At 36.1% G+C, this 25,971-nt stretch overlaps 1 protein-coding gene across 2 annotated transcripts in view; it reads left to right on the forward strand.

Annotated features, from left to right (window-relative positions):
• The window catches only part of ERCC6 (ERCC excision repair 6, chromatin remodeling factor), a 46,938-nt gene that overhangs the window by 14,541 nt on the left and 6,426 nt on the right, over nt 1–25,971 (forward strand). For both annotated transcript variants that reach the window (XM_071811943.1, XM_065843618.2), the window contains 11 exons: nt 2,753–2,878; nt 6,831–6,989; nt 11,655–11,790; nt 16,785–16,955; nt 17,538–17,714; nt 19,072–19,188; nt 20,612–20,707; nt 22,580–22,798; nt 23,549–23,659; nt 24,086–24,205; nt 25,280–25,374. In XM_071811943.1, coding sequence (XP_071668044.1) covers nt 2,753–2,878; nt 6,831–6,989; nt 11,655–11,790; nt 16,785–16,955; nt 17,538–17,714; nt 19,072–19,188; nt 20,612–20,707; nt 22,580–22,798; nt 23,549–23,659; nt 24,086–24,205; nt 25,280–25,374 — 1,527 coding nt within the window. The remainder of the gene's footprint in view (nt 1–2,752; nt 2,879–6,830; nt 6,990–11,654; nt 11,791–16,784; nt 16,956–17,537; nt 17,715–19,071; nt 19,189–20,611; nt 20,708–22,579; nt 22,799–23,548; nt 23,660–24,085; nt 24,206–25,279; nt 25,375–25,971) is intronic.

Consider the following 25,971-nt stretch of genomic DNA (forward strand, 5'->3'; position numbering starts at 1 on the left):
TGTATTTGGAGGTGGCGGAACTTATTTTCCTATAGTAAGACAATATCACAGTTCAAAGTTTGTAACTGTTTCTGTAAAGGCAGGCTGTAAGTATTTTCTTAAAAGATAGTGGTGAAAAGCTGATCTAGAAACCTGCTATAATTGGTGTTCTTTCATGAGAAAGGGTAGATGATTGTGTTGTTTGTACATGAAGTGTTGAACTTATTCCCTGTTCTCTTGTTTCTAACACAAGTTTTCTTTAAACGAATTTGCCAGGGATGCAGAAACCTTTAAGTGAAGGTTTCAACAAGTTGCACTGAAGTGAGTGGTCAGGTAGACATGGGAAACTCTTATTAATGCTGCCACTGGAGAAGACACAGCTTGAGCTTGTTATGAATTTCAAGATTGCATGAAAGATGTTTTTGAATGACCTAACAGCAAGAAGAGTCTCTTTTAGTGTTTTCACCTTATTTCATACCATAGAATGCAGAGTAGTGTCCTTAGGAAGATGGGATTCATTGGTTTAATTGCCCCAAGAACTGCTGAAGTAGTTAAAAATACAATGGAAACACTAGACCTTTGCTGCCTGCATTTTTTTGCTTTAATTCACTGATGTGTTCAAGATAGAAAATGTGAATCAAATTCGATTTTAGATGGTTTTAACTGGGAGGACTTTTCTCTAGTGGAGAAGACACTTCTCATATCAGGCTGGAAGGAGTTTGGGTTCTGTATGTGACATTGGGCCAGTCGTGTCTGCTCTGAACACAACTGCGCTCAGGTAGCAGCGTGACTGAACTCTTAAAAAACTTGGAGAAACACTTGAAATATTTTATAGTGTCTGTGGCTTTATTTGCCACGTTCAAAGTGCAAAATGTCAGGGGTGGTGTTATGGGCAGTTGTTTGAGACAAATTTTAACAGTGACATCTGTCTCTCTCCTTTTGGCTAGTTGGGTTGGGATATAAATCAAGATAATGAAACTGTTTCTGTAGCTGATGATATTGTCAACTTTAGACCAGAAATTAACTAACGTTTTTATGATTGTGCTTCTTTTTCATGACATGGATAAAATTGAGCTGGTATGTTTGAAAACATAAGGCACTCAGCCTTATGTATGTAGCAAGGCTGAAAATAAAACACAGTTTGTATGTCAGCCTCCAGATGCAGTTGATGTTTGAATGCTTGAAAGCAATTGAAAGCTTTACAGAAAAATCAAGATAAAATTAAAACAAATATAGAGAGGAAAATGTGAATAGACTCATGTTTTCAAGTAGTTTGGAAATCTTTTTTTTCCCAGATTATGGAGTGTGTTTTGGGGAAGGGGGTTAGGAGTTTTGTTTTTTAGAACTCTGTTAATCCGTCTTCCTGCCACTTTTTTTTTGCTGTTATAGAGGCATCCTAAACTAAAAATAAGAGGTTTGTGTAATGGGTAAATGGTGACATGTTACCAGGACAGAAACTGGCCAGTCGCTCACCTGTGATGTTTGTCATTCAGAAACTGGAGGTGTACTGGAAAGCAGTTGTGTCCTGTTAAGTCCTCTGCCCAGTTACTGGAGGACAGTTCTAGAGTGCACTCTACAGGGTTTTTCAATGTAGAGTTAAAAGACTGGACAAATGAGTTTTCTAGCATCTTATTCAGGAGGCTCTTTGTCGCTTAATGCAATATATTTCAGTGCTAGGTGACTTAACTGACTTTTTCTTTTCGGTCGGAATTTGCTTCTTTATATCCTGTCGCTGCTATTTATAGTTATTTGGGACCTGAAGAATTTTAGTCTGTTTTATATTTCAGATACTTCTAGAATATGATCAGGTTTCCTCCTTCAGCCTTTTATGAGATGAAATATAACTGCTTTTGCGCTGTATCCAGAATATTAAAACAAGGATGGTTTTCATCTCTTCTATAGCTTGCCAATAACTGTAGGAATTCTGTCAGTTTATACACTGCATTCAGTGTGCCTGCAGTGAATGGCACTTTCATGGGAGAATTCCAGCAAAAACCAGATTGTCAGTGAAGTGCTATTGGCTGGTTAATACATACTCAGCTAGCAGCAGCATACACTTTACTATTACAGGTAGATGGTTTTGGGTCACTAAAACACAAGTCCGTAATTTCCTTGGATGTTGAGACCTTAGATACTTTTTAAAAGGGGGAGGAACAGTGGGGTAGGAAGGTAATTCTCTAACCTGCCTGGAGTCCAAATGGGATGAAACTGCAGACCATAAATCGCTCTAATTTGAAAACCTGAAAATTCCCAAATGATGACTGCTTAACAGATTTAAAGTATGTCACCCCAAATATGGTGAAGTTTCTGACTCCTCTGTGTAGGATTATACATTGTGGCACATTTCTCTAGGTGAAAGAAATTATTTCAGTATTTGGTTATATTAATAAAATAGCTTTGGAATACCTAAGCTTTATGGATACCATTTTGGTGGGAGGTTTTGTGGAGTTTTAGGAATTTAAAGTGGCCAGACTTTCATGATGATGTTAGCTGTTGATTCCATTGTATTAGTATTTTTGTCTATGTAAAACATAACTAGCTATCAAACTCTAAAGGTTTTATAACTCAATAGTCGGGAGTGTGTACACCTGTATGTCAGATATTTTGAGCATTTGCTTGCATAAATCTGTCCTCCAAAGGATTACTATTTAAATCATGATATCAAATACTTCATTTTTGTTGGTTTTTTACCTGGTCTAAAATTCAGTGTAGTTTGGTATAGTGCCTTTTCTGTGCAATAATTGAATCTTGACTCCTTGTTTTGTCACTCTAGGAGGTGGCAAAAAGAACGTTTGAAGGACAAAGAACATCAAACAGCAGAGGAACTTTCTGAAGAAAGTGATGCTGAATTTGAAGAGGGTTTCAAAGTACCAGGATTTCTATTCAAAAAGCTTTTTAAGTATGTATTGTGTACTTTATTTTAATATCATGCTGCTGTATGCTATTAATAATAGTAGTAACAGTCGTGGTGATTTCTGGGTGCCTTTTGCTGTAACTTTTACTTCAGTGAATGATGCCTCAACTTTTACTTCAGTTGTTTCTGTAGGATTGTTGCTTTTAAAACGGCTCCAGGGTCAAGCTCAAAGAAACTAATTTATTACAAGCACAAAATACGGTTCCATGAAAATATGAATGATAACTGGCTGATGTGAATATTGTGAATATGTGTTAGCTAAACTACGAATTGAGAAGCTATTGTCTGTTTTTAGAAATGCTTTCTCTTACTGACAAGTGCTTTCTCTTAATTCAAGTGTGGAGTGATAGAATAACTTTACTTTGAAGAATAACGTGTTGGCATGTTGTGATAAATGAAAACAAGAAATATAGGTGGTTTTGTGATTGGGTGGAGCAAGTGGAATTTTCTGCAAGTAAAAAAATATATGCAACTTTAAATAACTACCCAGTCTACTCAAAGTAACTATTTATAATTCATGTTACAAAATAGTTTTGAATATTTTGACCAGTAAAATTTTAAAACATGGAGAGTGCACACTTAACTCCTTTAGTAGATGGAAAACATTTACAACTCATTCTTCCTCAACACTGGACACTTCTAAGGTTCAGCTGGACAGGGTGCTGGGCCATCTTGTCTAGACTGTGATTTTGCCAAGAAAGGTTTGACCAGATGATCCTTGTGGTCCCTTCCAACCTGGTATTCTATGACTCTACGATCATTCTTTGTTATTTAATGCTGGATTGCAGATTTGGATATGACTGCTTTCTGTTTCACTACTTTGAGGCCATGGCACCCAGTGTGACAAACCTGTTTACAGAAGGCAGTCCAAACAAGCTAGCAGCTCACAAGTTAACTTCATCCATAATCTCCCCCTTAGCTTTCATGCATAATAGGCTTGAATCAATTTTTGTTGGCAACATTTCGCACAGCAGGAAGAACATCTCTTTCAAAAGCTAACTCTCTAAAATCTTATAATTAGTGTAGTAGAAAGCCCTGGTTTATAACGGGTGTGCGTGCTATCCCTTTCAACAGGACCACTTAGTCTTAACCTCAGAGAAATTATTACTCTTGTCCTGCAGTTCCTCAGAAGGAAAGCACTAGCTCTGAAATGGAATTGAATTAATGACTTGGTTGCCAGGACCGTACACAGCCAATATGCGGTCTCCAGTTGTTTATGCGAAGGTACTGCAGAAGTAATCATCCTGAGAACGGATGTGTGGTCTGAGCAACCCAAAGGGAATTGAAATAAGGCAGACAACTAAAAATTAATCTTAGAGATATCAGCCTCACTAATGAAGGGTATCCCTGCAAGCATGAGTCAGTTGGCAAAACTTCCTAAGTGGTTAGAAAGATCAATTGAGTTGAATGATTTGTCTGACTTAAATGCTGAAATCTCTGATGTAGGAAGACCCGTAGTCAATAGACATTAAACTTTGAGTTCTGAGCAGTATAGTACAAAACGTGGAAGTATATTAACCGAAGGAGGTGTACAGGAGTATCCTGTAAGTGATATTCCTGCAAAGTTGAACTGAATTCCGAAGAAGTTAGCTTACACTAGAAATAGCAGACCCTTAAGTTCATTCTTTGGTAAGCCTGTTAAAGTGAACAGTCTGTTTCTTCCCTATATACTTGTCTGCTTTGAGGAACATCCAGCAAGAATACCATTGCTGCTCCTGTGTCACAAAAGCAAACATAGCAAGCAAGACTGATTTGCAAACGTTGCCTTACGCAGTCTACACTTAGCCTGAGAGAATGCTGTCTGTATGAACAAGAAATCATGTTTCTTCATCATTTGCTTTCAGTGTGTGATTTCCCCAATACATCTGAAGTGCAATTGTCTCGGCAGCAATGCAGCTCATCTCTGCTGGCTATTGCAGTGAATTTTGAGAGATCCATCACAGCATGATTGCTCATGTGAAACACAGTCTAAACACTTTGAAAGGCCAGGCAACATTTTGATTTTACTTCTACAGGGTTTTTGGAGTAGTAAAAATTGAACCAATAAAAAGGTGCAATGAAAGCATAAGATTAAAGAAAATTTATTATCTTTTCAATGTAACCATAAAAAATTACTGGGAGGGGATTTTTTTTCCTTTAACTTTTGCATAGTTGCAAGTTTTGCATGTTTATATGATTACATAAAGAAATCATCTGCATCCTTTCCATTTTTAAATAAGCTTGGAACAGAAGTTTTCATAAACTTAATTCTCTTCTGTGAAACCTTCTCAGGAGAAGGGTAGAAAGAGAGAAATATGCTTATAAATGCAACTAGCTTTTAAGCACTGGATGTAATCCTAAGAAATAATACGAAATAATATCAGGAAGTTATTGAATGGTTGTCTTCTGAAGAGACGTACTGGACATTAACCTGGAGGAGCAGCTTCTGACTGGAATTAGGGTTCTCTCCAATTCTGTAAGATTTCCATCAGAAAATGTTTTGTCCTCATAAAATGTAGTGATGGTAACATCTTAATCTAATTGTAGCTAACCCTGCAAGCCATTTCGTAGTTGGTTTTAGACTGATGCATTGTTGAGGTGAATGAATTTCTATTAAAGGGTTTTTTTAAGGGCTTCTTGGTATAATGCATTTGAGACAGCAGGTAGCATGATGTCTGAACCATTAGATGTGTTCTTTGATCATCTTTTTCTAACTACTCAAGCCGATTGTTTGTCTCCATTTAGCATTCTCTAAATCCATACAGAACTCATCATAAATTGATTTTTAATAGTACTCTGTAGACACTAGTGTCATTAACTGTCAGTATTCCTGACAGTTAATTCCAAAATTCCTCAATTTTGTTCAGAGAATGAAACGGGATTTTGAAATGCACATACGTCAGTGCCCTAAAATGAATAATCCCAATTTTACATAAAAAATAAAAAAAAAAAAAAGTGTTTTGCTCTTTGCTGTGCTCTGCACTCCGGGAGCACATGCCATCAAGAAAATGATAACAGTAACCTTGTTCTTCCTTTAAGTTACAGGACACGGAAGTGCTGAAATGTGTTGGGGTTTTTTTGTTGGTTTTTTTTTTTTTTTAATTGTGATTAAAATATACTGTTTCTTCATTTCTTTCTGTTCTGTGTTCAATTTAACCCACATACATGGTGTGTTATTACTACTGATCTCTCTGTTTCATATAATTATAAAAAAGCATGTCCTAAAGTGATTCTCAGTCCATTGTCTTGTCTCCACCTTTTTAGCTTGGCTTTGTAAATCTTGCTTTCCAGTCTAATCTATTTTACACTGTTGCTTACACAATTTCCAGTGAATAACTGGGAGTGGAAACTGCCCTGATCCTCTCTCATAATAATGCTTTGCTGCATCCCATTCATTGGAATAGTTTCTATTGTTTTGCCTTCCAAAACATTTTGCCTTGATGGCTTTCTTCTACTTTGAAAGAGACTAAATGTTATTAAATGAATTTACATAAAAAGAAAGCATGCTTTGGCAGACGTGATCAGTTTTCACAGTGGAATATGAAGTCTGTACCCCTTAGAAGTCAAGCTTTTGCTTCAGTTCAAGGTATATGTTCCAAGTAATATAATTTACTAGACCCTTACATGTCCTCTTTTCTGGAAAGGTAATGCTTTGTTAAAAGTAGCTTTCCAAGTTGCTTTTAACACTTAAAATATACATGAAATAAAATACCCTCTAATTACTGTGACTATCAGTTTAATTAGAAATGTGTTAGTGTTGCATAAAGAATTAAAGTCACATGTAATGTCTGAGTGCATCAAAAATGTATGACCTAGTAAATACAGCACTCATGTAAAACACACATCCAGCATGTTACTGTAACTAGTATAAGAACCTTGCTAGATGATTAATTCATGAGTACTTTCTGTTATGATCCATGTTATCAAACATTTGCCATCTTCTTTTTCCTTGTTTTAGGTACCAGCAGACAGGTGTTAGGTGGCTCTGGGAATTGCACTGCCAGCAGGCAGGAGGAATTCTGGGAGATGAGATGGGATTGGGCAAGACCATCCAGATAATTGCCTTCTTGGCAGGTCTGAGCTACAGCAAGATCAGGACTCGTGGTTCAAATTACAGGCAAGTGCTCCTCTGCAGACTGTCAGTCTGTGGCGCTCGATTAATATTTCATCAGATGTATTGCTGGTGGAGGAGGGTCCTGTGAATTATTAATGACATTTCAATTACAATATTCCTTTAATTCTTTTAGTGGGGGACATCAAAGGAAAAATTTTACGAGACAATGGAGCTGTAGGGCAGGAAAAATTAAACATGTAACACTTTTAATGAATTCCAGGCATTGATGCTTCATTTTGCAGATGAGCCGCACTAGATATTTTGGGTCAATACGGTGTCTAAGGTTAGCTTCCACAAATGGATTGTTTACAAACTCAATTACATTAATACCAGTAGTTTACACAGTATGGAATTTTAAATTAGATGTAATACCTTTTGTTCCATTTATTAAATTTTACATTAAAATATTTGTTCTGGCAAGCCACCAGGTAAATGCTTTACAGGAAGTAGCAAGCCGATTTGCAATGAAACTTAGAGTTTCTGATCAGCAGGGAATTATGCATGCCAAAAAAAATAGTACTAATAGTAAAAACAGTAACTTACACAGAGAAATTTCTATCTGCTATTTTGTTGTTGCTTCTCAAAACTATTTTAGAGTGACTGACCTGTCTTACAAGGTCTTTTATGCTTTTTTGTTTCTGAACAATGCTTTAAACTTCCTTCTTTGTAGAAGAAATTATCAGAAAAGATACTTGTTCGTGTCCTTGGATTTACAAATGCATACATGAATAGTACTTGATTTTTCTAGTTGACTTGTTGACCTGATGTAAATAACTACATGCAATTAAGCACATATAGTATCAAAACAATATATATATATTTAAATTACATTCAAAATATAGATGAAGAGCAAAATATTACTGTCTTTTCTTCAGTTACTGCCTGCTGTAGCCTTTATATAAAAAATGTCCATGTCCTCCATCACTCTAGCCAGCTGATTTATTCTGATATGGCTGCCTGATTTAAGGAATGCTACTGTACAGATTATTTTGTGTAGGTATGTACCCTGACGCAGTTGGAGGACCACTGAGTTAATGGAAATCCTTCAGGAACATCTCTTGACATTTTTACACAGTTACAGCTTAAGACTTAAGATATGGCAGCAAAACTACAATAAAACTTTGAAAAGGCCAAAAAGTAATTGCACACCTAAGTTGCAGTGTTCTTTCTGCATGTAAGATAATGTGTTCAGTTTGATTTTTTTGGCTGGTGCATGCTATTAAGTCCATGATGACAGTAATTCCATGGGATGAAACAAGGTTTATTTTTTGGTGAAACTGACTGTGATTTTGCTTGTGTGCTGTAAGGCAGAGGGTCTAAACAACTTGATCTTTGCCTAGTCAAGTATTTTCCCCATTTGCATTCTGAACTAGGATGGCAGTAACACCAGCTAGCTGGCTTCCATCTGAAAACCATGTAGTCTAGTAAGCAGAAGACCTTCTGGTCAGTTTGGCTGAGAAGCAGGCATTAAGAGTGGACATAGTTGTGTTGTCAGTATGTTTAAATGGCTTCCAGCCTGGCCCATATCTCATTACCTTGATGTATAGATGGAGCTAGCATGCTGCTGCAGTGGTCTGCCACTACGGACTTTCCCAACCTCAGCTGCTCTTCTGTAAAATGGAGATAGTACTGTCATTCCTGTGCAGGATTGAACAGAACATTGTGTTTGGAAGCACTTGAGTATCAAGACAATAAGGTTATTTTTGTTGATATTCAAAATATTCAGCTCTATTTTCTATCAGTGAAATTTTCTGTAAAAGTATAATTTAAAATAAGGTGAGTAGAAGTTTCCTTTTGTAAACGACCTCTGATTCCAATGTTTTTCTGATTTTGAAGGGGCCTGAAGAATAGCTGAATTAAGGAACTAATTGTCACAGGGAGTATAACTATTACGAAATATTGTCTCACTTTTAATAGTTATTGAGCTGGAGAAAGCCAAATGTCATGTGAGGTATCAGTAGAAGTGTTGCAGCTATGGTGGTGTAAGGATATAACGGAAGCAGGATTTATAGAGGGGGAAAGGTCTTGTGTTAGACAAGCTGGAACAAGCAACAGCTTTCAAACTAATGGTCCCTTCACAAGAAAAAACAAAGCAGCAGCAAACTTGAGGTAACTCATCTCTAACCTGTATCTAGGTTGAAATCTGCTGTTGAAATCTTTTGAAGGGTTTGTGGGTCCATGAATTTGCTGATTTGCAAATACCCTATTTTGTTTAAGAAAGATGTTATCTTTCACTACAGACTTGGCTTTATTAGTTGAGAGATCAGACAAGAAGCTCTGCCATGAAGTTTATACACTGATTATTTACTCATCTGTGCTCTTCAAGATACAGAGATATAATCATACAGGTTAAACATTAAGGCTCAATCTCTATGATGAGTGGCAGGGAGATTAATTTCTATGGTGTTACATAAATAAAAATCCACTGTCCCACAAAATTTATATTGCTCCTGCTGCCCTGTTCTTTTATTTTTCCTTGAATTTGTTGTCATTTCAGTTTCATTTTGAAGGCATGATTTACCAGTGTTTGGCAATAGAGTTGGTTATAATGCAACATATTTTCCTCTGCTAACTTTTGAGTACTTAAAGATTATAAATATAGTATGACTAGAGCTTGGTAGTAAGTTGCAAGAATAGATCTTATTTGCCATTCTAATCACATCCAATTAAATAAGAACTAATAAGTGATACTTGCTGTGAATTTGGGTTTTATAAACCAGAAGCAACAGAAGAAGAAAGAGACTCGGTTATATTTATCATACATTGACCAAAAGCTATTAATGCAATGCAACTGTAAAAAGGGACAGAGAGTGCTTACTGACAGGAACAGGGCAGTATTAGTATCCTGGTACAAGGTACTGGTAAGACTTTGGTTTGAAATGTTATTACTGTCACCTTTGTTCAAGGAAAACAAATATAAATTGGATGGGCAGCAGAGCAAATCTGTTGCAATGATTAGGAGAATGAAGGATGCCTCCTAAGTGTAGTAAACAGGTGTGTGGTTTGTTTGTGAAATGGCACAGAATGAAAGAAGTTACATGACTCTTATATAATTAAATAAAAGCTCACAAGAAAAGAGTCAAATATTGGCTAGTGGAGTGGAAAGTGGCTAAAGCCAGACTAGGCACACAAAAGATTTTGCACAACTGAGTGAAGGGGGAGTGGATTTTCTGAAAATTGATAGAAGGAAGTGTGAACTCTTTGTTTAAGCTGAGTGGAGAGGAAAAAAAAGGCAAACAAACAAGGGGAAAAAAAAAAACCCACACCAGCTAAACCCAGCATGTCAGCTTGTTTGATACAGACCAAGAGAATAAACAGAAGTAATTTGTTACTACTCATGAAGAATGAGAAACTAATGTGTTCTGGGAAGGTTGGGTTTTTTTGCTATAGATATTTTTAAGAGCAATTGGCTTTTTTGCTATAGATATTTTTAAGAGGGATTATTTGGATTCACATTATAGTATAGTTGAAGCTATTTTTTGCATCTCCAACTTCTAACTTCCCCTTGGATCGCTGGGAGTTTTTTAATTAGACTACATAAGGTTGTTATGTATTTTCATAATAAAAGAGATAAGCAACATCCAGGTTGTCATTCTGCATACGTATAAGCTTTTAATAAGGAATATTATTTCTTAATGTCAGCAGTTTCTAAGGCATTAGCAGTTTAAAGTAGAGTATTGCTGGTGTCTAGGAAATCCTTCTTTATTTTTATATGCATGTGACCTTGAATGTGTACTGTGTTCTTTTGAATTGTTTCTTTATTAACACTTGAACAGTGGCCAAACACAGGTCAGTATGTGATAACTGTAGCTATTGCCTTTGTTTGCAAAGTTATTTTGTTCTGGCTTATAAAGAACAAATATATTTGAAAAATAACTACTTGTAACCACTACTTAGTATATTTCCTATATGATTGTTGGTATTTGCTTGTGATGGTAATATTTCACGTTTGGGTCTTGTGTGAGTGATTTTTTTCTCTTCTTAACCTGAAGAGTAGCTCTGAACTTAATATGCACAAAGACTTTGTCCTCAGTAATTCTCAGAAACAATCATGTGATTATGAATAAGAAAATTATGAGACATTTGAAGCCCGGCTCAGACCTCAGCTTCCATGGGTGTTATATTCTGCTGCTTTAGAGTCCTTGTCTTATCTGTAAATTATGGTGATAATAGCACTCTGTATTACCAATGTGAAGCAGAACACCTGTGCAAAAGTCCATTTGTGAGACTCTAGCTACACGTTCTTTTTAATAGAAGTAATAAAATAGTTGTTTGTTAATGACGTATTTTTGCTCATAGAAACAGCAGTCACCCAAACCTGATTTGAATTACCACAGGAGGAAGTTCTCTTACACCTTATTGTTTGGAGGTTTTCTATTTCTGTGTTTATCTTGATAGATGCATCCATTAACTGTTCAGTGGATAGGTTCTTATAGCGGTACCCCTTCATCTTTCTTTAAAAAACACAATTCCAGAAAAACAAAGTGCCAATTAATTTCTGTAGCTTCCATATTCCACTTGAACTATAAAGTGTGTCATTTTAATATGTGTGAATATTAATGAGCTATTTAATATAGAGGATTTATTTGTGTTAAGGGTTTGGGTTTTAGATTTTTTGTTTTGTTTCTGGTTTTTTGTTGTTCTATTTTCTTAAATACTGTATTTTAGGCACCAGGGGTTGGGTCCGACAGTGATTGTTTGTCCAGCAACTGTGATGCATCAGTGGGTAAAAGAATTCCACACCTGGTGGCCTCCATTTAGAGTCGCGATTCTCCATGAAACTGGTTCTTACACCGACAAAAAGGTAAAGGTTGACATCTATTTTATAATTCCAGAAGTTTCTCTTTTTCTTTCTCCTTTTTTTTTTCTTGTGCTAGCCAAAAAAACTCTTTGCTGCTCCTGAATGTTTCTGTGCAAGCTTATGCTCTTTCTCTGTTTTAAAAGAATAAAAAAATCAGAGTCTTGTATAGATTTTATAGGAAACTGCACAAAAAGGGGACACATGGAGTACGTTTATATTATGATACAGACTAATGTTGCCTGAACAAATTAAACATAGTTGCAGGGTTCTTGCTTGGGCTTTGCTTGTACTGTAGTCCATGCAAGGAATTAATGACTAGGCTACTTGTACACCAGATATATCCTTCTAGTACTGGCAAATTCTCTCCTCACACTTTCATGCATCAGTATGTCATTGATCTAGTATTTAATATGTTTTGCTTGCACAAGCAATTCTCTTCATTTAGTCAGTATGTCAGTTGGTATCACCTGGTCTCATTTTCTTTAATGACAATGTTACTTTGTTGGTTTACTTTTTTCAAGCAGTGCCTTTTCTGTCTCTTAATTTTCTTGGCCAGTCTCTTAATATGCTTGTTCTTTTTCCATTTCTTAAGCTGACAAGCCTGACTTGTCTGAAGTTCCAATCCTTGGTACCTTGCAGGAACAAAACAAGGAAAACTTAGATTTTTGTTTTCCTGTGGCCTCATATTTCAGAAGCTTAAATGGATTTTCAGGATCCAGCAAAGCATTTTTAATTTTCTCTTTAAGTATTTATTGAATTTCTTGTAATAATATCAAAATGTTATGGTGCTTAATTGCACTTGATTAAACGTATTCTGAGGTAATTGATGTAGTTACAGTCCATGGCAAAAAAGGAACAGCACACTCTAATGTGCTAATAGCTTCCTGTTGTTCAATTAACTTAGTATGTTTTGAAGCCCTAAAAGTCTTTTGACCTCAATAACATGCTTGTATGTCTTCCTAAATTAAGTTGTATGTGCCTATTTTGGGGTATTTGTTGATTAATGCACTTGACAGACTGGCTCAAATTTTTCCATCTGCAGGAATAGTCATTTTTTCAGGACTTCACCTTCCATTGTCCTCCCACAAATGTATTCTCAATACCTTAAAATTAAGGAATTTGGATACCATATGATCACTTTAGAGAGATTCAGTTCTCTTAATTCTGCTCTGATGCCTCATTTTCTGAGAGCTGCAACAGCATGCTCTGAACAAGCGTCACTGCTGATGTGGTCTCCACCTCATGCACATTTTTTTCCTAGATGCCTCTTAATCAGTGAAGAGCAATCTTATGACCACAGTAAAAAACAAACAAACAAACAACAACAACAAAAAAACACACACAAAAAAACTCACCTGTGAAATCAGCTTTCGGTTTGAACAAGGCACAGCACTTGTGGCTAAGTATGTCCTGTGGTGCTGTCTTATGCTATTAACCTCCTACTGTGGTTTACACTCAGATCTGATGTAGCTTAAAGTGACTTGTAAATATCAAGTGCTCTGAGACCTCTAAGGATCAGATAAAATACGATAAATACTCTTATCTTCTGTTCTATACTATAAATAAGTGGGAGAAAACTCTGTAAATGTAGGGGAAAAAAAAGCCTTCTGTACAAAGAGCTTGTCCTGTTGTTTCAAAACTCCTCATGGGATGTGAGCACATGTAAATCATAAAATATAAGAGCCAACATGAACTTTGATTATCTTGGTTTAACATATCACATATAGAAGGAGGCCGTAGTTTTTTTTTTTAAGATCAAGGCTGAACTTTCAATTTCTTGACCTTTAGAGTAGGTATCACTGAGCTTGACAATTCTTTCTGATGGTAATCGCTTACCACTTTTAAAACCATAACTTTACATTCCCTTATTCTGGGTCAAATGCTGGACACCCAGTGCAGCCCTCAAAAGCAATTGTCAGTTCATGATGCTTGCACCCGTGGAACTATCAGTTTGAAAATGACTTTGCACACTGAATATTTTAAACCTTCTACCCTCACAGTAGAGTACACAATCTACATGTAAAGAAAATAAGCTTCAGAGGTTACAGTTATTGGCATGACTGTGTATGGAACCTCTGTTTTCACTCTATTTCTGAGTCAAGGACCAAACTCAGATAAACATAGTATTATGGCACAAGAAGTAGCATTCTTGTTAAATATGTAGTGAGTGATTTAGCTCTTTTTATTGCAACTTCTACATTATTAAGTATTGTAATGTGTTCTTTTGAAACCTCTTCATGGCACCATTTAGATTGTTTTGTTGGGGGCAGGGAAATAATAAAGAGGTTTTATAGGTTGGATTTATGGATCTCTGATCTTAATGGTTTGTTATGAGATAGTGACAAGCCTGCTGAAGAATGCATTTTTGTTTCACAAGTGATACATGCTTGTATAAGTGACTAGATATTATCTCTGTAGGTTCACACTTACCTTAAAGATATCTGAATGTTTAGAGAATTTCATAGTTATCACTAGTGTATTTCTTGAAGTTCAGTCCTAACATTTCTGTTTAAGAAAATTACCATTTTTAATACGTAAAAGAGTTCAGGTCCTCTTGAACACTATAATATTTTTTTAAAGACTACTTCATGCCAAAAAAAGAGAAACTTTATTTCTGTAAGCATCAGTTAAAAAGTTGTTCTGTTTTTGTAGCTTCAAAAACGAAATTGTAGCTACAGGGAGATACCAGCAGGCGAAAAAACAATTTGCTTAGAGGTGTGTCCTTAGAATAACATCATAAATGTTTTAGCCTTAAGAAATGGTGCTTGTCAAAAATCTTTCAGTCTTTGTACTTTGCATGTGTCCCAGTGAAGACAAGGCACCACAGTCAACTTATCGCCCTTTAGGAGAAAATACTTTCCTTGAGTTGTAAAGGCCTGAAATACTGTCCTGAACTGTCTACAAGGTCAGAATGACTCGATCTACTCACATTTCCTTTATTCATTAGCATCTTTTAAAGGCAAGAGTTCAGAATTTCAAAGCCAGATAACTTCTGTGTAATCGTTTGGCATTAGTAGGATTTGTCTCAAGCTGATTTTTTTTCAGTTTAACAGTGCACGACCCAAAATCCTTTATTGAAGTGTATTTCCTGATTAAAAGAAAAGAAAAATAGCCTGAATCTAACCAAACAGGAATTGTTAATTAAAAAGTACATGATAAGTAGTATGAATTCTGAACTGCTACATCCTCAAAAGAGTGTGTATCCAATATTAAATGTTATCATATTTTTAAAACATTTACAATTATTTCAATAGCAGCAACTAAAGCTTCTGACAAAGTACCAAGTGCAGTAAAATGAGAGTTAATAAGTGATGTAGTGTGAGTTGATAAAATTGTGTTGTTGTATTTCTTCGTTGTCAGCACAAATCCTTGTTTATTAAAAATTTAGCTTGAAGGAAACTTTAATTAATTACAGGTTCAGTAAATCCTGACTAGGATTCTGCTGTGGTGTGTTTACAGTGAATGGCCTTCATGTGCCTGTGTTTCACTTCTGTTCTCTGCTACCTGACAACGTGATTTATGGCTGTTGTTTTCTGCTAGTCCAGTGTTTGCCCTCTAGGAGGGATTGGTCTCCTGAGCCTCCATAATAACAGCAGCACTTTCACAAAACATCTTTTAATGACAAGAGTGTAGCATTCTGTAAGTCAGGCTAATTGCAGACATACCCTATTAATTGCAAAAACTAGAAGAGGTTACATATTTTACAAGCTTTTAATTTGAAATCGCCCGAGATGATTTGTCTTAAGTGTTTGGGTAGAGATGTCTACAATATTCTATGAGAAGCCATTGCTGAGACTCTAGAACACAGTTGCAGGCTATGGACAACGTACCAGGTAGAATTAAGCTTTGGATGTCCACACCTACCTAGAAATCCTACTGTTGTACAAATTGTTCCAGAGTTCACGTATTCGCTTGAGAATCATGATGTCAACATTAAATAATGTGTTACATTTTATGAGGGGATGATAATCAGAAAGCAGAAATTCTTGAATGGTTAAACACAGAAGAGCTTTTCAAATCTTGGGATATGTCTGAGCAAGAAATTTTGTAACAAGAGGTTGTGGACTTTTAACACCATCTGAGTCTTTGAGATGGATTTTTCCCTTTTGGTTTTATTTTGGGTTTATTTGTTTTCTTTGTTCGGGTTTGGTTTTTTGTTTGGTTGAGTTTTGTTTGTTTGTTTTTCCTTTTTTTTTCTTAAAGGCACTTCTGGTAATAAGGGTTTTGTCTTTCCTTTGGCAAATTCTTTGGTGGTTCTACCATTTTTTTTCCTTTTACATTGGATATATTTATTTCATCCAGAATCACCTCCCAGGCCCTCATCTTCAGTTTAAATCTTCTAGATTTGTATGTGGAGGATAAATGCAAGAAAGATGAGTCTTGAATACTGTCAGTGCTGTGGGAGGTGATATAGATTGTCCCAGCCCAACATAACTTACAGCTATAAACGCCAGTAAAAACTTGGGGAAAGGATATAGCTTACAAGAGAAGCACGAAATTTGGAGATTAATAACAAATATATTAATCCTATTAATGAGAAAGGTGGGACAGAATTTAGGATTAACCAAGTAGATTTTTGCTACTGTTTTTCAGTTTTTCACTTGTTTAATTTTCCTCTAAAGTTCTAGATCTTGCATGCGGTACACAAAGCTGAGTATGTGAGATGAATATAGGAGAACTTGAAGCAATCAGTTACTTTAATCAAATTTAATGTTTGTGTTTCAGACATTGCCTTAAAAAAAAAAGTTTCCTTCTAACCCAGAGTTCAGATCAAATTCTGATGTTATACCACGGTATACAAGAGTACTTCATTTTTTCACAGATGAGCTAAGAATCATGTAATCAAGGTCTTGCCTGTACTTATTTTCCTTGCAAAGTAAATTGTATATCTGCTTTTTCAAAACTTTCTGTACACCCTTTGAACAACAAACCTGGGGTTGAGTAGGTCTGAGTTTGCTGTCTCACTGTTGCTCACAACGTACGCCTTTTGCTTTTAGGTGAAACTAATCCGTGAAATTGCTTCATGCCATGGAATTTTAATTACGTCTTATTCATACATTCGACTGATGCAGGATAACATCCACAGATATGACTGGCATTATGTGATTCTGGATGAGGGTCACAAAATCCGAAATCCAAATGCTGCAGTCACACTTGCATGCAAGCAGGTACTTTATGCAAAATAAAAGCAATATTTGAAGGGCTTGGGGGAAAGTTCCAAAATCTAGTAGCCTGTATTACTTTATCATAAAAATACACATTTGTCCATTAATAAAGAATAAAAGCATAAATCACAGTGGACTGTATTTGACTATATAATTAACATTTTTAATGAGCTTACATCAGTAAATTTACAGAAGTATGGTAGAGGAAAAAAATCAGAAATGTTAAATAATTGTGTAATAATTTGTCACTAGGGATGAATGTCAGATTGCTGGTGTTCATTTTCTGGTAACAGTTTATGGAAAATATATTGCAGAAAGCTGTTTATTTCAGGAATGTGAGGCCACATGTTGACTGGACAGTGTCCTCAGACACATGGTGTGAGCTGTGGGGTTGTCATATGCAGGGACAGGAATTGGACTCGGTGATCCTTGTGGGTCCCTTCCAACTCAGGACATTCTATGATTCTATTCTATGAAAATGAGGATTCATTGATGGTGAAATTGAATATCCTTTGAGGTAGCAGGCAGGCTACACCATGCTCCATTAAAATAACTTTACTTTGGTTTTGTGGTTTTTGTTAATAGTTCCGCACACCCCATCGAATCATCTTGTCTGGCTCGCCTATGCAAAATAACCTAAAGGAGCTCTGGTCCCTGTTTGACTTTATATTCCCAGGGAAACTGGGAACACTTCCTGTGTTCATGGAGCAATTTTCAGTTCCAATAACCATGGGAGGTTATGCCAATGCCTCTCCTGTTCAGGTAAATGCATCAAACTATTCACTTTACTTGAAGGAGACTGTTACGTTGTTTCAAAACTGGCTTTGAAATGTACATCATACTGTGTGTTCTAGACACTAACCCAAAAGCGAGTTGCATGTGCGTTTTACTGCTGCATGTATGAAAAGAGCTGTTCAACCAAGTGACACCATTTCATTTGTACAAGGATATAGCTTATACACAAAATTTTCTTGTCAAAACCCCTAAAGCTTAAATCATTAGAAGTATTCTCTGATGTTAAGTAAAGATAAGCAAGTTGGAGTGGGAGGTGACTGGTCTCATATTGTGGTGTATTTAAATAGAATTTTCTTGTTTGATGTTAAGTTTTGGCAAATTATGCAATAGAGGAATCCTTAAATCCAAACAATTTGGAAGTCTGACAGTAGATGAAATTTTATTTTGAAAGCAAAAAATATTTGTAATATCATTTTGAATAAGTATGTCTATTAATCTTTGCAGTTTTGGTTCTCAGTATTTGTGACTTGTTAAACATTTTTCAAATTAGCTGATAAATTATCAGCATAATAGTCTGCAGAGTAAGTTCCATATAAATGCTAATAAACTTGTATCCTTTTAAATATTATTAGTAATGTTTTACACACATTTCTAAAGTTTTATTTTCTTTTTGAGTTTAAGTACATCCCTTACATACGGCTTAGTAATTTACTAAATTGGACAGCCAGTTTGGGGGGGGGGAGGTTGGTGTATTTGTTTTGGGTTTTTTAACACATCAATAATTTATTAAATTCTTAGTTTTGCTTTAAGATAAATGAAGGTATTTTTAGCCATTATGTACAGTTAATACCCATCTCATACATCCATTACCCGTTACAGAACCATATGCTCCATTTAAGGCCAGAGTGACCTTTCATTTCTGTGATCATGGGGATTTTCTGGTACTGATTTTTTTTTAATAGTCTCAAGCGGGCACTAATCTTCACTTATTGTCTGGTAACCACCATTGCTGCAGGCTTCTCTTTTGATCTTCAGTGTGTGTATTAGCAGTTTTTCGTGTGGATTTTGGTTCTGTGCAAGTTTATGCTCACTTCCTAGATTGGTTTCTGAAAGAAATCTAATTTCTAGTCGCTTTTAAATTCCACTAAATTAGGAAAGATAAATTAGTGGTATCTGAGGAAGACTTAATTATTCAGTGTTATTGCTGTTCACATGAATTTTATTGCAATTCACGTTGTGTTGAATATGTAACTGTAGATCCACATAAATCATAAACCATCTCTTTTTATTAGGATTTTCTTATTGCGAATTATGGAATTTTGCCTGTTGTTAAAATTAATAACAAGAACCAAAATACAGCTTTTGCTTTTTCTTCATTCTTCAGGTTAAAACTGCGTACAAATGTGCCTGTGTGTTACGGGACACCATAAATCCCTACTTGCTGCGAAGAATGAAGGCTGATGTGAAAATGAGCCTTTCACTTCCAGATAAAAATGAACAGGTTTGCTTATCTTTACTTTTACATCTGAGCCCAAAACCAATCCTTCATGGACATTTGGAAATAATTTGTGCTAATAGCAGATGAAATGTTGTTTTAACTAAAGATAAGATGCAGAGCTTTGAAATTGTTGCTTCTTTTCACCTGTTTCCTGACTGTTAAATGGTCATAGCCTTGCAGGGTCTATACAAGCACACTCTCATCTAACAAATAAAGAATGTATGAAGAATGTATGAATGTATGAACTGCTGAATACTGTCCTCCGAGGTCAGAGGTGGATACAAATGAGATGTCTGTGGAGTGTTTCCAGTGATGCATCTCAGATGCTTTAATGTTGTTTCCTGTTGTGAAAAAGGTTAATTTGGGCAACAAATAGTAGAGAAATACTTGATGGCAGTTGTTCATACTGCAGGCTATCTGAGCCTGTACTTTCCAATCAATTTCTAAAATATTAGCCTTTTAGTCTAAAACTGGCTTGCTCTATAAAGAGATGGGGTATTTTTTGGGAAACATCTTGATTCAAAGTAGAGGAGGTTGAAAGAATAATTTAAACAACTGAAAATCCTACAAATATTCATTTGCAGTGAGTATTAGATTCTTCTGTCACTCAGGTGTTGGTGGTTCAGGCTTTTGTCCTCTTTTCTGTCTCCTCCCTCTAAAAGGTAAGTAGATGTGCTAGTCTTTGTAACACAGTGCTGAAAGGTACATAATAAATGAGTAGGCCATACGCAATTTCTGCTCTGCAGTTTGATGATTTTTTTTGTAATCAAATTTAGAATTTCTACATACTTTAGAGTCTGGACTATGTACTCTAAAGAATGCCGTCATAAACAGATTAAACAAACTTGATTTTTGTTCTTGTCGGTCACAGGGACCTGCATAAGTTTGACTTATGGTATAATGTTGGGTGCTTTGCAGGATGCGAGGAAGTGACTTTGTTCCATTTTAGCCCATCAAACCATCTGAAAAATCATTATATGCTCACACGCTAAGGCTAATGACAGAACAGATTGCATGCGCTAACCTAGTTTTCCCATGAGGTACTAAGAATTTGTAAGTTCTAAGGGACATAACAGACACAATGGAAAGCATTTCCTATAAAAATAGCTTTGAGAAAATGCTAACATGGCACAGTTGCTCATTAAAACTGGAAAATGGCAGCACCTTGAAAAATAGAGCAAGTTGAGGGGAAAAAATAACAGCTGGAAAAGGGCACAAAAAACCTCATGAAACCCATCTTAATTATTATGTTTATTCTCTAAAATTCTAAGTTTTTTCTTACTAATTATTTCTATGCAGTATCTTTTAACTTAGTATTCCAGTATATCAGACATCTGTGAAGCTTCATTGTAGTACATTGTAAAACTTTAAATGTATTTGGAGATTACAGGTGGGGCTTGAGTGGTTCATTTGTTTGTTTTGGTAGGTCCTCTTTTGCCGTTTGACAGATGAACAGCGTCAAGTCTATCAAAATTTCATCAACTCAAAAGAAGTATATGAGATTCTCAACGGAGACATGCAGGTTGGCATTAATTAATGTTAATGGCAGGCACAGTTTGATGGATAGTCATAGACTAACCTTTGCATTCTTCTAGCTGGATTCTGAGCAGAAAGGGAAGCAACATCCTGATCTCAGTTCTGCTTTTGTGGATGTCTGCTATTTTTTTTTTTCCCTCAAAAATGTTCCATGGAATATGTAGAGTTAGTGATCCCTGTATAGGGGCCTGACCAGATAAAAATAGAAATGTAGAAAAGTAGAAATTGAATGTATGTGATCTTGGGGCAAATTATGGCTTATTGGATGACCTGCTCTGTGTAACTGTATGCATGTTTCTAACCAACTGCAAAAGCAAAGCAAGGGGAAAGAGTAATTTGTGCTGAGGTTCAGATGTGATAACTTTGTGATGTAACGATTGATGATTTCACAGAGCCTTAATATATAGCAGAGCCAATAGCAAGATCTTCATTGTTGTCTTACTAGTCACTTCAACATCTTTTTGCCTCCGTCCTCATAACTTAAGCTTTGAAATTGCTGTGTCCAGGATGACAGCAGTAATTGAAATACATTTTCAAAGGCCTACTGTTGCCTGTGTAAGAAGTCTACTGTTCCCTGTGACTCCTACATTGCACACATCCGTTTGACTTTTGTATGTGTGCAGTGGATGTTTTGACCTCCCATTTTAGCTACAAAATACAGATGTATTGTTTGTAAGAAATGTAATATTTCTTGGTCGTAATGCATAATTCCCCATATGTTTACTTGTCTTGCGAACTGTGAAGTCCCTTCTCCCCTCAATCCCAGTGGCTCCAGTTAGTTGCATAGTCAGTACAGCTGTGTATCTTGTAGTGCCATACAAAGCAGCTCTTGACCTTGCCACTGTTTTGATCTGTTTTTCCAGGTGTCACACAGGTATAGTGGCCAAGTTCTTTCAAATGCCTAGCAATTTTAGTTATCTCAATGAAAATTATTTTAAGGAGCTCGATCTTCGACAGATGCTTTGTACAAGACTATCTGCAGAAATTTCTCTGTTGTATTACAGAATGGGCTATCATGTTATGAAAATTTTGAACAGTAAATGTCATTGCTTTTATTAGATGTTTTGTGATGACAGCAGTGAATCCCAGCTGAAAGACAAAAACCCCATTCTACAAATAAACTATGAATTATGAGCAGGCTCATCCAACTTGTTGTGACAGAAGATGGGAGGGATTTGCTGTTTCAGGCTAGTTCATTTTTGAGTGCCCATTATATTAGAAGAATTAATAACACTTGTAATATTATTGAATTAATAACCAAATAGAACCCTTGTAACATGACATTGAAAGTGGTAATTTTCAGCTTCACGTGTTTGTTCAGATATGTTTTCTCTTCTTTGTTACTGTGCATTCTGATGGGTATACTCGCTACCCTCAATCACAGAATCACAGAATGTTAGGGATTGGAAGGGAACTCGAAAGATCATCTAGATGTGGTTACACAGGAAGGTGTCCAATGTCTTAAGCTGCCTGCTAACATGGTGAGGATTGGAAGGAGGAACACAATAATTTCAAGTGACGAATTTGATGGAATTTTTCCTTTTGAATAGGAAAAAATTGACTATCAGTTACAGCTAGGGACTGCTTTTGCTAATGTGGAAATTCTCTTAATATTGTCACCAGAAGAGGCTCACAAGAACATATAATTTCCTTGACCTTCTCTTTTACTGATTTTCCCTAAAACTTTCCATGAAACAAGTATTAGTATCCATTGGCTTCTCTGAAGAGCAAACCACTATTAAAAACAAATTGCTGATGACTGGATTAATTCATTGCTGTTTATTTTTCTCAACCACAACACATGTAGACACAAGTATTTGTCAAGAAAACAAAAATATTTTTCTTCTTTGTTCTTTAGCTTTTCTCAGGACTGGTAGCTTTGAGAAAGATTTGCAACCACCCTGACCTCTTCTCTGGTGGTTCGAGGATTTTGAAGGGTGTACCAGATGCCGAAGTGGAGGAAGCAGATCAGTTCGGGTATTGGAAACGTTCTGGAAAAATGATAGTGGTAGAATCCTTGCTGAAAATATGGCACAAGCAAGGTCACAGAGTGTTGTTTTTTACTCAGTCAAGACAGGTAAGATGAGCTTATTGGTTTTAGTTTTAGCTGTTAGTAAAACTAAAAAATTGTATATCTGTGTGTCCCAACAAGACTTGTAATTAGAACAACTTTTTGCAGTGTCCTTCTCAGAAAATTAACATCTTGTTGAAAAAATACCAAAATGACTTTGGAAATAAGTTCCCAAGCTCAGTAAGCTTTGCTGGAATGACACAGTGTTGTGGCAGTATTTCCCAAATTCAATATACTGTGTCAAAGCTTGTATCAATTCTACCCATGTAGTACTAAGCTGAAGCAGTGGTGATGTATTTAGTGTCCCTGCTGTGTAGTTTCAGGGTAGAATTGTTAGTCAGTTTGTGGTTTAGTGCATGTGCACATCTAATCCTCAGAATTGTATGCTTTGGGCCAGTAGCACAGACAGTGACCTTAATTTGTTTTCCCTATGTATTCATGATTTTGTCTTACTTCCATGGATTCCCTGGAATGCTGCAACATTTACCTGGTTAATTGTCTTGAGACCATGGTTCTGGACTTCCCAAACCAAGCAAGAACATTCCACTATTGCATTCAGCAGTGAAATTATTTCCCCCCCGCAGCAAATCTTATAAGTTAATTAATTTTCTGCTCACTTAAGATTCACAAGGTTTTTGGCCGTCATCTTGTTTGTTTGATTGGCACTGCAGTTAGTACCAGAAATTCTGATTACTTGATTGGACAGTTACTTAGTGTTCACATCTGGATTTTGTTAATTTTTTTCTGTCACGACAGATGCTACAGATATTTGAAGTCTTTGTGAGAGAGAGAAACTATTCCTACTTCAGGATGGATGGCACCACAACAATAGCTTCCAGACAGCCCCTTGTAACAAGATTTAATGAGGTGAGATGTTCATCCCACGTGCTAATTCCTGTTAGAGGGTATGGCTGAGTTCTTGCATTCCTTTTTTAATCTGTTTTTAAATATACTACTTCAGGTTTGAGACACAGAACTGGGGAGTTCAGTCAAATGAAACCACTTTCTTTGGAAGGGAAAAAAGTCGTTCTTTTCATACTGGCGTTGGGTTTTCTGCTAAGAAAAAAAAATGCAGTTGAAAAGGGATAAGAGAAATTTTATTGGACAACAGTAATTGAAATTTAGATGAAACTACTTTTGTCAAGAGATATTAGACAAACAAGGAAACTTATTCCTTCTCTTGGCTGCCTTTGCATCTTTGCAAATAATGCAGGTAAAAGAATCCATGAAATAAAACAAGTCATCTTGTACTTTCATAATTCTTGCTTTAGTAAATTCTCTCTTGTGTTATAGGACAAATCCATATTTCTTTTTCTTCTGACAACTCGTGTTGGTGGCATTGGAGTTAACTTGACTGGTGCTGACCGAGTTATTATTTATGATCCTGACTGGAATCCCAGTACAGATACACAGGTGAGTTTGGTTCATTATATTCCATTTACCAGCTAAGCTGAAATAAAACTGGAGATAGAATGACATTTGTCTCCTCAAACAGTCTTAAAACACTATGTTGCTTTTCCCTAAGTTGCTGTTCCCAGCAATGGTCACTTAGGGTGCAGTTCTACATTATGTGATTACTCTTGTGGCAAAGCCAATTTAAGTGGTTCCCACCACATCCCCTTTATGCTGTTAGGCCTTACCACTCTTCAATATTGTTGATTTTTATAGTCTGTTTAGAGTGTAGCCAAACAAACAGTTGAAATGGCCTTTTTTTTTTTTTTCTTTCAATAAATATACACACAAACTAGGTGTTTCTGAAGGGAGAGAACAGCTGTGCAAGCTCTTGAATAGGCATGACTGTTCATGGTTGCAATGTAAGATAAGAAACATTTGTTCTCCTTTGCTTAAATTGGCTTTGTCACTAAATGATATGTAGCTACACCCTTAGAAGCTGCTGTTAAGCCAATACCTTAAAGTAGTTGTTTATCTGATGCTGTGATGATACTCTGGGTTTTCAGATCCCTTAACAGTATATGGAGCTTACATGTTTGAGAGAAAAGAACTGTTTTTGATGGAAATCCTACATTGCTCTGACATCTGCAAATGTGTAGTCTGACATAGAGTGGTCTGTTTTAGCAGTTAGTTCAAGGTGCTTGCAGGCAAACTTTCAGTTAAGAAAAAGAACAAAATTTCAAAGAAAATGTGTGTATTAAAGCTCTATTGTGAAATTGATCCCTTTTGGAATAAGTCTATATAAAGTTCAGATCCTAGATATGAGTTCTAATTGTAACATCGCTTATTTTTTCAGATTTTTTGCATAAATTTCATGGTACTATTTGAGACTTGCCTTTTTACATCTGTAAACTTTCTAAATTGTTTTCCTCACCTTCTGAGTTAGTTGTCCTAATGCTGTAGAAATATCACAGCTGTGTAACTTCTTGAACTATTAGTTAAATATCCATACTAGGTTTGAAACAGCGGTATGGATAACTCTGTCAAACACATCTAAGAGGCTAATGTCCAGCAACCAAACATGTTGTATTCCAGGCTCGGGAACGTGCTTGGAGAATAGGCCAAAAGAAGCAGGTGACTGTGTACAGGCTTCTCACTGCGGGTACTATTGAAGAGAAGATCTACCACAGGTCAGTCACAACTGTTCCTTGGATACAGCTGTGTGCTCAAGAAAATGTTTGTAGTGAATCTGAAGTGGTGTGACAGTGACATACCTATGCGTGTGCACACATTTCTTGTAGACGCTAATCTTGGTCATGATGGGCACGTCACGGAGAACTTTTTAAAACTTCTGCTTAGAAATGGACTTTTTTCTAATATCAGACTCCCAGCTGCTGGGTTGTGCTGCCGCCTCTCTAGCTCTAAGACCCACATGCTAAATATACCTCATCAATCTGTTCCAGCAGCTCTGTCCAGCACATCCAAGAATTCCCTGTAAATGTGAGAGTATCAAGCATAGACAGGAAAAATTAGCCTCTTACTCAGAACATGAGACTCAACAAGTCTGAAATGGAAATTGAAATCGACAAGTTTTTTAAATTGTCCTCAGGATATATAAAGATGTATGTGGTACATACATCCATTTACTACTCTGCAAACCCAATTTGATTTTATTCCCAAATCATTCCAAAGTGAGACAATTAAATCATAAGAAACACCAGTCATATTCATGTTATTTATTGCAAAATTTAGCTAAAGCTTAAAGCGCTTGCATTTCAGAATCATTG

The sequence above is a fragment of the Patagioenas fasciata genome, chromosome 8, assembly GCF_037038585.1.
Source record: "Patagioenas fasciata isolate bPatFas1 chromosome 8, bPatFas1.hap1, whole genome shotgun sequence".
In the NCBI taxonomy this organism is placed as follows: Eukaryota; Metazoa; Chordata; class Aves; order Columbiformes; family Columbidae; genus Patagioenas; species Patagioenas fasciata.